This window comes from Bufo bufo, chromosome 2 (genome assembly GCF_905171765.1).
Source record: "Bufo bufo chromosome 2, aBufBuf1.1, whole genome shotgun sequence".
In the NCBI taxonomy this organism is placed as follows: Eukaryota; Metazoa; Chordata; class Amphibia; order Anura; family Bufonidae; genus Bufo; species Bufo bufo.
In genome coordinates, this window is record NC_053390.1 from 99222100 (window position 1) to 99235648 (window position 13549).

The window sequence follows — 13549 nt, forward strand, 5'->3', positions numbered from 1 at the left end:
TTAGAATACGGGGGTGTATGCCATCTGGTCCCGACGATTTGTTTATGTTAATCTTTTTAACACGCTGCTGTACTTCTTCCTGGGTGAGACAGGGAACTTTTAATGGGGAATTTACTTTTACATTCTGCATTTCATCTGACAGTTTATGTTCTTTAGTGAATACAATGGAGAAAAAATATTTAATAGCTTTGCTTTCTCCTCATCGCTCTCTGTAGAGGGCCGACACCTTCAGATTTATACTTTTTACTATTTATATAATTAAAGAACATTTTAGGGTTAGTTTTACTCTCTTTGGCAATTAATCTCTTGGTCCCTAGTTCTGCTTTGTGTTGCTACAGAACAGTATAAAAACATAATAAAAGGGGTTGTCCAAGTTAAATTAAAGATTGCTAAATGGCAGGGATGAGGTTAGAATAATTGAAATCTTTTTAAAAAAACGTTACGTTTATTGATTTTTTTGGAGGTGGATGGCCCCCACAGCCGCTGGCACTCCACATCTACGCATTGAAACTGCTGTGCTACCCAGTGTTGTTTTTTATCTTTATATAAAAAATTTAAAAAAAGCTATACATACCGCTTAAAACACCCCCTCCGCTTCAGCATAAAAGCTCTGATTCTTCCTGCCACTGTGACGATGATGTCATCTTTTTGACCCATAGACCACATCACCTCTGCAGCCATGTAAACAAAACCAGCTACCGGAGTGGTGGTGCTGGAGTGCAGGGGGTTTGAACTAGTAGCTATAACTTCTTTTATTATTTGAACCACTCCCCTGAATTTTAGCAATTTTTTATGTTAACTTGGACATAAGTCTTAACTTTAAATCTTATCGTGCTTGACCATAGTGGAATATCCCAGGTTACAATAAGAACTCCGTATTACAACTATGTACTGGAGTTGATTACAGGCCACCAGTGATGACGTGCTTTAAAGACATGTGACTACGGCAGGCAATCAGTAATGTTCTGTACTTCAGGACATCACTGACCAGTGTTTGGCTGCAGCTGTCACATTCTGGTATGGCACATTACTACATTACTGCTGATAGCCTGTAAACAAAGACACCCGGGTGGCCACCAGAGCATTTGTGCTGGATCAAAAGGGGATTAAAAAGGTGAGGCTTCTTTTTTATTTTACGACGTTTGCTAGATTTGTCATTATTTTTCATCTGCTTGTATAATCTTTTAATTACCTATATCAATTATTCCTGTAGGTTAATTAAACTTCAAATTTTGGAACTTCGGGAGAACCAGTTGAAATTGTTACCAAAGTAGGTACTTCTTTAGATCCCTTTAACATTGTACGCTTTATCCTTATATATAATTGCTAAAGCTCTGTGATCAGTTTTTGGTGGTCTTATTTCCAGTGGTGCATTTTCAACATGTAAAATTAAAATGTGCCTGTTATATTTTATGTCTAAAAAGGTTCAACATTTATAATGCTGTTAAAGTCCTGCCATATATATTGATGACCTATCGTCTTGGTAGGTCATCAATATCTGATCGGAAGGGGTCCGACACCTGGCACCCCTGCCGATAAGCTGTTTGAAGAGGAGGCGGCGCACTATACTAGCGCTGCCTCCTCTTCATGACGCGTAGTGTAATCTCCTGCGGAGCATGCCGCAGTGTGATTACAAGTACTCGCTCCATTTAAGCGAATGTACTTGTATTACACTCCACGTCCAAATGAAGTGCACTGTAATGAACAGGAAGCTGTGCTCACATGGAGCGCGTTCTCCTCTTCAAACGTTTGATCGGTGGGAGTGCCGGGTGTCGAACCCTCCCCAATAAGATATTAATGACCTATTATGACGATAGGTCATCAATATACAGTACAGACCAAAAGTTTGGACACACCTTCTCATTCAAAGAGTTTTCTTTATTTTCATGACTATGAAAATTGTAGATTCACACTGAAGGCATCAAAACTATGAATTAACACATGTGGAATTATATACATAACAAACAAGTGTGAAACAACTGAAAATATGTCATAATCTTAGGTTCTTCAAAGTAGCCACCTTTTGCTTTGATTACTGCTTTGCACACTCTTGGCATTCTCTTGATGAGCTTCAAGAGGTAGTCCCCTGAAATGGTTTTCACTTCACAGGTGTGCCCTGTCAGGTTTAATAAGTGGGATTTCTTGCCTTATAAATGGGGTTGGGACCATCAGTTGCGTTGAGGAGAAGTCAGGTGGATACACAGCTGATAGTCCTACTGAATAGACTGTTAGAATTTGTATTATGGCAAGAAAAAAGCAGCTAAGTAAAGAAAAACGAGTGGCCATCTTTACTTTAAGAAATGAAGGTCAGTCAGTCAGCCGAAAAATTGGGAAAACTTTGAAAGTAAGGGCTATTTGACCATGAAGGAGAGTGATGGGGTGCTGCACCAGATGACCTGGCCTCCACAGTCACTGGACCTGAACCCAATCGAGATGGTTTGGAGTGAGCTGGACCGCAGAGTGAAGGCAAAAGGGCCAACAAGTGCTAAGCATCTCTGGGAACTCCTTCAAGACTGTTGGAAGACCATTTCAGGGGACTACCTCTTGAAGCTCATCAAGAGAATGCCAAGAGTGTGCAAAGCAGTAATCAAAGCAAAAGGTGGCTACTTTGAAGAACCTAGAATATGACATATTTTCAGTTGTTTCACAGTTGTTTGTTATGTATATAATTACACATGTGTTAATTCATAGTTTTGATGCCTTCATAGTCATGAAAATAAAGAAAACTCTTTGAATGAGAAGGTGTGTCCAAACTTTTGGTCTGTACTGTATATGGCAGAACAACCCCTTTAATTTCATGAGATAACTATGTAGGAATTGCATCTCTTTTCTGATGTAGAGCTTTGTAGGTTATAAAATTCCAGCTGTTGCTGCTGCCTCTAGGGGGTGCTGATTGCAGACAGATATATTATTGAGTCCTATAGGAGACCTATAGTAAGTCCCCTCATTGTTATTCTTTCCACATGTTATAACTCCCTATTAATTGTGCTGTTTCAGAGCAATTAGTTCCTGGCTTTCAGAGTGTTGTTTGTAATAAAGTATGTGGCAGATTAAAACCAAACCATGATCAGCATTAGCCTAGGGCTACGTGCCAGAGTTTAGTGGCTGTAGCCATGGAAGCCGTATTGTTTCTACAAGAGCGATATCTTGAGATGTGGTTGAAGCTTATCATTTTTTTTTTTTAGCTGTGTCACCATATAACAATTAGGGTTACCTGGCAACAAAGTTTGATTTGTAGCATGCCTGAGACAACAATAGGGGACAAAATATCTCCTATTCATACATATTAATAAATAGATGCATATAGGCAGGGCTTGTTACAGAGCAGATGCTACATTTTCTGCATAATCTCATCAGTTTGTGTATATTATGGTCCTGACGTACGGTGCACGCTAGTTATAATGAATGGTTCAGTGCCAGGTAGCTGCAGCGAGGTGCCTTGGCTGCAGTAGTGGTCTGCGTCTCATTAGGCACACACCCTTTATTATACTGTCAGTGCTGGGATAAGGATGTTTGTTGAACTTGCATTCCACCACATCACGCTCTTGGATCGTTGTATGTTTTTCTGTTCGCTTCATTCTGTGCTGGTCAATGGTTATTATGGGACCAGCCCAGCAACACCCCTAGGTCTGTTCATGATGTTCTAAAGAAGAAACGATTCAGCGGTTGACCAGAAAGAAAGGCAAACTTAGGGCTGTATTACACCAACAGATTATTTCACAGATGGCCTATAACGCACACAGATCTTTTTTTATACACACCAATTATTGACTGTTGATCTGATTGGACAGAAATTGGTGAAGATAATCTGTTGGTGTAATATAAGAGCTGAGAACGTGTCAGCAGTAACGCCTTCTCCTATCTCTTCACTCATCTAAACGTCCCTGTGGGACAGAATAACGATTGCAATCAGTGCTCGCTAGGTGTCGTTTATCGCTCGCCCCCATACAGTTTTCATGTGTCGCCACCGCTTACCTGTTCACATGGAGTAATGTGCTGGCAGCAAATGATGATTATGTAGCGATGCGAGCACCCAACCTAGTTCGTTGTGTTGGTCCCATGTCCATATGTGCCTGTACTGCTGATAAAAATGAGGTTTTAATGTATGCAAATGAGCCTCTAGGAGCAATGGGGGCGTTACCATTACACCTAGAGGCTCAGCTCTCTCTGCTACTGCTGTGCCCGCTCCACTTTGTTTTCACTGCCTTGCCCTGTCAATCAAAGTGCAGAGGGCGCGGCAGTTGTACAGAGAGCAGAGCCTCTAGGTGTAACGGCAACGCCCCCGTTGCTCCTAGCGGCTCATTTGCATATATTAAAACTTCATTCTCAGCAATGTGGACACACATGAACATGGGCCAACACAGATGTCTTCAGCTGCCATTGCACATGTGACAGGTCAGACAGTTTTATAGGTACAAAACTGCTGACAGATGCCCTTTAAATGTGTGAAGATATCTCCGCCTGTTTCCCAATAATTCAGACAGTAACTATGTATTAGGGATTGGATGGACGGAGACGGACGGATTAGATAGACGGTTATATGTGTAGGTTCATCCCAGAATAGTTGTCACTTTAAAGGAATGTTAGAATGGCTGTATAATCCTTTTTGAGAGCAATTAAAGGGGTTTTCCCAGGAGTGATATATTGATGGCTTATCATCTGGTTAAGTCATCAATATCAGATCAGTGGGGGTCAGACTCCTGGTGCCTGCACCGATCAACTGTTGGGAGCTCTACTCCAAGCAGTACCAAGCACAGCCACTATACAGCGCAGGGTGCTGTGCTCCATTTGGTATGAAAAGGCTGCAACACTTGGACAAGCAGATCGTCGAGGGTCCTGGGAGTCAGGTCCCCTCCATTCAGATATTGATGACATTGATGATATACAAGTGTATTCACTGCATTCTACTTCGTTTCACTATGTAGCCTCATTTTTTTTAAGATCTCTGTTTTCTGTCAGTGGATGAAAATATTGTTCATATTAGGAGCTAAAAACCTGTGAAATTTAACCTGGTTAGAATTGTGGCTACAGTACGTCTACAGTGTGAACAGGACGAGGGTTTTCATTGTTCCCATTCACTGACCGCAGATGAGTAGAGTTCACATCACCGTTATTTTTCCAATCTGATCCATCAGAAGAACAGAAAAATAAACAAAAAAAGGATTCTGCAAGAAAATGGATTCTGTACATTACTTAAGCACATTTGGCATTCGTTTGAGCCATTTCCGTTTTGTTTTTTTTGACGGAAAAAAAGTACTTCATGCAGTACTTTTTTTTCTGTCTAAAAAACCCCCGGATCAAACAGATGCCAAATGTGCTTAAAATACAGGATCCGTTTTTTTTTTCTTTATTTTTCTGTTCTTCAGAAGAACAATAAAATAACGGTGATGTGAACTCTCCCGTACTGACAGCACAATGATTGAACTTTATTTACATAAACCTGGACAAGATTACCAGGACTTTAGCTTAAAGGGGTTTTCCAGGTATTTTTTTTTTACTGATGACCTATCATCCGGATAGGTCATCAGTATCTATCGGTGGGGGTCTGACACCCGGGACCCCCACCGATGTTTGAGCAGTCACCGGAGCTCGCAGTAGCGCCACGGCGTTCTCTCAGCTCACCAAGATCAGCGCCGTACATTGTATAGCGGCTGTACTTGGTATCGCAGCTCGGACTCATTCACTTCAAAGGGGCTGAGGTGCGCCTAGGCCATGTGACTGATTAACGTGACGTCACATGGCAATTAGCTTCAAAAATGGTAGTGGATTTATGCTTATCAAAAGAAGTAGATTAACTATAAGGTAGATAGCGTTACATAAAGCAAAAACAAAAAAACTTTGATATACAAAAACATACTCCTATAAAAGGCCATCTGCCCACCAAGGTAATTATAAAAGGGTCAAGTGTAGGGAATGGATACAAACTCTCCCGCATGCTTTGCTGCACTGCCCACATCTATTTAGCTGTATATTCTGGGTATGGTAGACAATACTTATCCCCTTACAGAAGCGGCAATGCAGCATCCATCAGGCACACACAAGCATGGGCAGTATGTAAAGACCCACTATAGGTTCTGCATCACTAGAAATATTAATGCCCTGAAAATCCCAATCCCAGTGTGACGTCACATGGCCTAGATCGTCATCAGTAAAAAAAAAAAAAGGAAAACCCCTTGAAGCTAAAGTCCTCGTGATCTTCTTAACTATTCCATTTGTGCCTCCTCTTCCACTTTTTATTGCTCTTGTATTACCATCTTACTGAAAATATGAGACCTAAGTCTAAAAGTATAACCTGCTTCCTCTTTCAGAACTATGAATAGACTTACACAGCTTGAGAGACTGGATCTCGGAAGTAATGAATTCACAGAAGTGGTAAGTAAAACCCTGCTGACACTAGTCTTATGATTTTAGATTTGTAATATCTATCTATCTCATATCTATCTCTCTCTATCTCATATCTATCTCATATCTATCTATCTCATATCTATCTCTCTCTCTCTCTCTCTCTCATATCTATCTCTCTCATATCTCTCTCTCTCTCTCTCTCATATCTATCTCTCTCTCTTTCTCATATCTATCTCTCTCTCTCTCATATCTCTCTCTCTCTCTCTCTCTCTCTCTCATATCTATCTCTCTCTCTCTCTCTCATATCTATCTCTCTCTCTCTCTCATATCTATCTATCTCTCTCTCATATCTATCTCTCTCTCTCTCTCATATCTATCTCTCTCTCTCATATCGCTCTCTCTCTTTCTCATATCTATCTCTCTCATATCGCTCTCTCTCTTTCTCATATCTATCTCTCTCTCTCATATCGCTCTCTCTCTTTCTCATATCTATCTCTCTCATATCGCTCTCTCTCTCTCATATCTCTCTCTCTCTCTCATATCTCTCTCTGTAGTCTACTATATCTGTCTTAAGTGTAGATAGTCTAGTCAAGACTAGTCTATCTGTTTAGTATGATGTTCATTTCTGGTTGCTCTTCCACCACACAACGTGACCTTGGTGTACTGTATGTTGTGAGGGGTAAACAGCTTAATCTCCTTTTCGGCCTTTGGTTTGTGTGGCCAAACATCTCCATGCATCTCGTGTCTGTGGCCAGCAGTGCGGTCAGCCTGTTAATGGTCAACATTTTATCAAGTCAAAAAAGTCTTTTCTACAGTCAAGCTGAATGTACTTTTTAGTTTTCTCTTTTACTTTCTACAATTTTTTATTAACATCATGCCCGTTTTATTTTACGGATTTTGTTAGTGTCCACTGTTATTATTGGTCTTTTTGAGTCCGCTAAAGATGATGTAGTTTTTTGGCCTTAACTGAGAGGATCTTGTTAGCTCCTCATAGATGTGAGCTGTGACTTCTCTAATGTGCATTGAAGAACTGAAGCTGTATATCTCAGGCTCATTCTACCTTAAAGGGAACCTGTCACCATGAATGTGCAGTGCAATCTGCAGGCAGCATGTTATAGAGCAGGAGGAGCTGAGCAGATTGAGATATAGTTGTATGGGAAAGCTTCAATAAGTCAGTCATTTATACATTTATGTCTTTACTCTTTCTGAGCTCAAGGTGGCCCATTCGGGTGCTATCAGTGACTGATAATACGCTCTGTATAAGTGTATGGAGATAGCTGTCTCAGAAACTCAAACTCCGAAAGAGCAGAGACTTAAAGGGGTTGTCCAGGTTCAGAGCTGAACCCAGATATAAGCTCCCCTTCACTCATTTAACCTGTATGAGTGGAGCATCGGAGCATTTCTCGCTCCTATGCTCCCCCTTGCTGCAGGGCAAGGGCTTTTTCTTCGCTACCGGTGACATACCGGCTTCTAATGGGTATGCTAGGCAGAGGCTTTCACCTAGCAATATGGCCAGTGACAAGACTGGCACAAATCGGTGGTCTTTAAAGCCCCTTAAGGGCTGGTGATGCCTTATATGTTTCATGTCGTATACACAAGAAGAATTTATCCCCTGCAGTCTTCCTTGTTACATTTACTGTTATGAATTTGACTGTACTTCCGCTTTATGTGTATTTGTCACTGGCAGTGTGTGATATGCAGGTATTGTATAGCATGCCTAAACCTTAAAGGCAATCTAGAAAATAAATTAATCTATACACATTCCCAAATCCTATCACGCAGGGCAAGGGCTGTTTATTTATATTTTTTACATTGCTAGGCAGAGGCTTCAGCCCAGCAGTGTTCCCAGTGACGTCAACAGCACTAATTGGCGGGCTTTAGCGCTGCCCTAGCCATTTCACAGGCTAGGGTAGCGCTAAAGCCTGCCCATTAGTGCCGTTTGATGTCACCGTGTTCACTGCTAGGTGAAAGCCTCTGCCTAGCTTGCCCACGGAGGGCCCGGTACGTCACCAGATCCCAAAAGGGAGAGCATTGGAGCATAAAATGCTTGGATGCTCATATCAGGGAGGCTGCTTGGATGAAAATGGGAATATGTCTGGGTTCAGCTCTGGACCCGGACAACCCCTTTAAGTAAGACTAAAATGATGCAATGTTAGCTTTCAGATAATTAAAGGGGTTGTCTGAGTGTTTAAAGGGCTATTCCCATCTGGCACATTGATGGCATATGCCATCAAAGTCAGATAGGTATCTGGGACCTGATCCTACCTCCAGAAAGGGACCATTGAATTGAACAGAATGCAGCTTCACAAGCCCGCGGAATCGCTATTCCCCATTATGGTAGTTCTGAAAATTGCTGAGTGCTGGCTAAGGGTACTTTCACACTTGTGGTAGCCTTTTCCGGGGAGAACAGCCTGCCGTGCTTCCGCAAGTCCACTGTGCAGCTGGAAGTCCGCTCCGGCCCCATTCACTATAATGGAGGTTCGCCGCAGTACAGCAAACATGCCGAGAGGCGGCCGGAATAAAACTACAGCACGCTGCGGTTTTTGTCCGGCCTCCTCTTGGCTTGTTTGCCGTGCTGCGGCCGGACCTCCGGCCCACCCGCATTATAGTGAATGGGACTGGAGCGGACTTCCGGCAGCACGGTGGACTTGCGGTAGCATGGATCCAGCAGGCTGTTCCCCTGCCGGAAAAGGCTACCACAAGTGTGAAAGTGGCCTAAGCTATTTCCAGCAAACCCATAGTAGTGAATTGAGAGGTGGCCGTGCTTGTGCGGTGTGCACACCATTCACCGCTATGGGACGTCTGGAAATAGCCAAACGCACTCACTCGGCTATTTTCTGAACTCCTGTCATGATGAATAGATAGCACGCCTGCTCTCCTTCACTTTGGGGGCCCAGATAGTAGGGTTCCTAGAGGTGGGACCTGCATCTATCTGATATTGATGGCATATCCTAGTTCAGGGATGGTCAACCTGAGGCTCTCCAGCTGTTGTAAAACTGCAACACCCACCATGCCTTGCTGTAGGCCGATAGCTGTAGGCAGTGTGGGCATGCTGGGAGTTGTAGTTTTTCAACAGCTGGAGAGCCTCAGGTTGGTCATCCCTGTCCTAGTTATATGCCATCAATGTCCCAGATAGGCCAACCCCTTTAATACTGATGACCTGTCCTCAGAATAGGTCACTGGTATCTGATCGGTCAGGGTTCCACTCTCAGCACCCCTGCTGATCAGCTGTTTGAAGAGACCGTGTCACTCCATGAGCGCCGCAGCCTCCAGTGCAATCATGGTCTTCAGTCACGTGGCCTAGGCGCAGCTCAGTCCCATTCATGTGAAAGGACTGAGCTGCAATACTAAGCACAGCAGCCATACAATGGACGGGGCTGTGCTTTTGAAGCTGCGAGGAGGCTGTGACGCTCACCGGAGCACCGCAGCCTCTTCAAACAGCTGATTGGCAGTAGTGTTGGACCCCCAAAAGGTCACATTGATGCCCTATCTTGAGGATCAATTGTCGGTATTAAACACTTGGACAACCCCTTCAATAAAATGTTATCTCTATTATAGTTTTAATTAGGGTGCATTCACGCGAACGTATAAATGGATCTGCATCCGTTCCGCAAATTTGCGGAACCGGTGCGGACCCATTCACTTCAATGGGGCCGCAAAAGATGCGGACAGCACTCCTTGTGCTGTCCGCATCCGTTGTTCCGTCCGTGGCCCCGCTAAAAAGATAGAGCATGTCCTATAGGCATTCTCTATATAGCGCCGGCCATGTGCAGTCCGCAAAATGTGGAACGCACACGGCCGGTATCCGTGTTTTGCGGACCGCAAAACACTTACGGTCGTGTGAATGCACCCTTAGTGTGGGTTTCAGACTGTTAATGGAGTGACCCTCTCTTGTCTGTGATTTTATACTTTGCCACATAGGCATCTATTAAATCCGTAGATTCGATTCCATATCATTTCTGCATTTCACACATTGTCTGTAACATATATGTTTGTAAATTTTACCAATAATCGGGTGAACCATGTATAATTTCCATTTCATATGCTTTTCTTTTTAGCCTGAAGTACTTGAACAATTAAGTGGGTTGAAGGAATTCTGGATGGATGGCAATAGGCTGACCTATATTCCAGGGGTATGTATACGTGCTAATGTAGCCCACCATGAATATGATGTATACACAGGTGACCTCAGTAGAACATAAGTTTGTCTACATTTTTAGAGCTTGCAACTAGTAAACAGACAAGAAAATGTCTTCTGCATTCCTCTGAACCATCTTGCAGGAGGTAAACATTTCAGAAATGTGAACCCTCTAGAAGATCCACTTTTGTTTCAAAGTACATTGAACAGCGTATCTTTGTTAAGAATGTGGAGATTCTTACATCAGGACAAGCATGCATGTGATGTATGTCTAAGCACCAGTCATACGATGTCTTACGTAAAGTTTCCTTTCTTTTGCCATAGTTTCTTGGAAGTCTGAAGCAACTAACATACTTAGATCTGTCAAAAAACAACATCGAAGTGGTGGAAGATGGAATTTCTGGGTGTGAAAATTTACAAGACCTTCTGCTGTCGAGCAATGCCATACAACATTTACCAGACTCTATTGGTTGGTATCTAGATAGATGCCATGCAGCTCTTTGAAGGTTTTTTCTGGGAATTCAATATTGATGACCTAAAGATGTTTTAAGAGGCAGTGGCACTTGGACAACTGCTGCGCCCTCTATACCCAGCACAGCGCTATGCATTGTAAAGCGGCTGTGCTTGGTATCACAGCTCAGTCCCGTTCACTTGAATGGCACTGAGCTGCACAAAGGCCGTGTAACCAATGGATGTGATGTCACAGGCCTAAGAAGAGTTTGTGGTGTTCACTCGAGCTCCGCACAGAGGCCACGTGACCAATGGATGTGATGTCAGAATTAATATTGATGACCTATTCTCAGGACAGGTTATCAGTATCAGATCACTGGGGGTCTGACACCCAGGACCCCCAGCGGTCAGCTATTAGAGGAGGCCGGGCGTTCTGTGAGCACCTTAGCCTCTTCCTAGGCCATGTGAAGTCATTATACATCGGTCACATTGGGCTGGTTGTAGCTCAGCCCCATTCAAGGCACAAGGGTCATAGGGACGTCTGGAAAATGAAAACTATGAGTGCCAGAGGGGCTCATGTTTGAGAAAAAGAAACCAGGCTTGATGCGTTGGTCAAGATGAACTTTTATAGTCTCTTAAACGTACAGTAATACGTTTTGCCTCCTCAGAACCCCTTCTTCAGCTGAGACCTACCACTGAAGCTCGTGCTCCTCTTACATCCATCTGTTTCCTTTTATGACCGTCCTTATGGTTCTTGTGCAGGTCTTAAACACCAAGAAGGCAATATCACATCTCTTCATCATAGATGATAAGTAACGTTTAGTAGAAACGGATTCAAAAATGGCTCCTGGGAAGAGCTGTGGCCTGTTTGCAAGTATTTTTTATATCATTTTTTTTAAACCATTTTGATATTTCTGCAAGCTACTGTTTCAATCCATCCGTACTTTATTCAAAGTAAAAATAAAGAGGTCTGCTCGCAGGCGCTGTGCTGCGGTATGTAGAGCGCTTGCTGTCTGTTATGCACCCATATGCATGTACCGCAATGCGAAGCTGTATTCTTAGATTGAAACAATACCTGCAAGACTGGAACCACACAAAGTGTCAGCATGGTCGCATAATCATTATCACGGGTCTGTACAATATGGTTCTGTGATACATGCATGAGCCCAAATATTCTGTTTTTACTAGCAATGGCCTACCAAAATGTTTCTATTGGTACTGTAGTCACAGAGCAAATACATTGCATCACATTTACTAATCCTGTGTAATATTTAGACCAGTGTAAACCTAGACCAGACAGTCGAAAGATGCACCAGATTTATCAAAGTGATTTATGATGGATAATACATTTGGTGCAACTACTTGCATTCCCCATGTAATTACAATTCTGGAGCTTCTATTCTTATGACTCTGTGTTGTGCCATCCCTGTATTATTCCTGCTGGAAGTTATGAGTGAATTACCAGCAGTCTGCAATAAGGGTACAGAGGGGAGGTAACCAGTTTGGGGTGTGTCCCTGCACAGTCTGACACTATCCAATCAGAGCTGCCAGTGTCAGACTGTGCAGGTACACACCCCCAACTAGTAAATCCCATCTGGCCCCTTATTAAAAAGGAATAATAGGAATAGAGGTACGACATATAGTCACAAGAATAAATGTTCCAGAATTATTACATGGGGAATGCAAGTAGTAACTATACAGACATGTCAGGACAGGAGACCTCACAGGTCATCTTTAAACACGTTTGTTTATACCACCTCTTGGTTGGCATAAGTTGTTGCACCCTTAACCATCCCCCTTTGCCGCTAAGCCATGCCCTTTGTCAGACAAGATAAAAAAGTTGTCAAAGGCCGCATGGACCCGGCCGATGTGTAGCCGTTCCGTGCATTGGGGACCGCAATTGCAGTCCCCAATGCACAGGCAACATCTGTGCAGCAGGCCGGACCCATTGAACCTGAATGGGTCCGTGGTCTGTCCGCACCGCAACAAAAATATGACATGTCATATTTATTTGCGGTGCGGAACAACGGAAAGAAACACCACGGAAGCACTCCCTAGTGCTACAATGGGGTTCCTATCCGCGCCTCTGTTCCGCATCTCCGTGATTGCGGACCCGTTCAAGTAAATGGGTCTGCGATCCGTGATGCAATACGGCCATGGGGGGGCCTAAAACACATAAAGGTGTTACAACGCACGCCCTGCCTGTTTTCATGCAAATTTATCTTCGTAAATCTCCCCCACTGTGTCATTTCAGACGCTGTTTATCTCAATTATATTTTATTAAGGAAAGGGAAAAATTAGGACATTTGTGCAAAGTTCCCAAATCCACTAAAAAGAGTTGGGGCTCTTTCACCCGAGCGGATGCCGTGCGGGTAATCCGCTGCGTGAAAGAGAGCCAAGCTCCGCTCCGGACAGCAGAGACATGGAGCATAAGGGTCCATTCACAAGTCCGTAGTGTATTGCGGATCCGCAATACACCTGGCCGGCACCCCCATAGAAATGCCTATTCTTGTCCTCAATTGCGGACATAAATAGGACATGTTCTATTTTTTTTCCGGAGCCGCGAACCGGAAGATCAGCAACGCGCTCCAGAAATGCGGATGCGGAGAGCACACT

The 13549-nt window shown here is 43.4% G+C and overlaps 1 protein-coding gene across 3 annotated transcripts in view; it reads left to right on the plus strand.

The window, feature by feature from the left end:
- The window catches only part of ERBIN (erbb2 interacting protein), a 233941-nt gene that overhangs the window by 165629 nt on the left and 54763 nt on the right, over positions 1 to 13549 (plus strand). For all 3 annotated transcript variants that reach the window (XM_040421353.1, XM_040421354.1, XM_040421355.1), the window contains exons 8-11: positions 1214 to 1270; positions 6309 to 6372; positions 10404 to 10478; positions 10808 to 10952. In XM_040421353.1, the coding sequence (XP_040277287.1) occupies positions 1214 to 1270; positions 6309 to 6372; positions 10404 to 10478; positions 10808 to 10952 (341 nt within the window). The remainder of the gene's footprint in view (positions 1 to 1213; positions 1271 to 6308; positions 6373 to 10403; positions 10479 to 10807; positions 10953 to 13549) is intronic.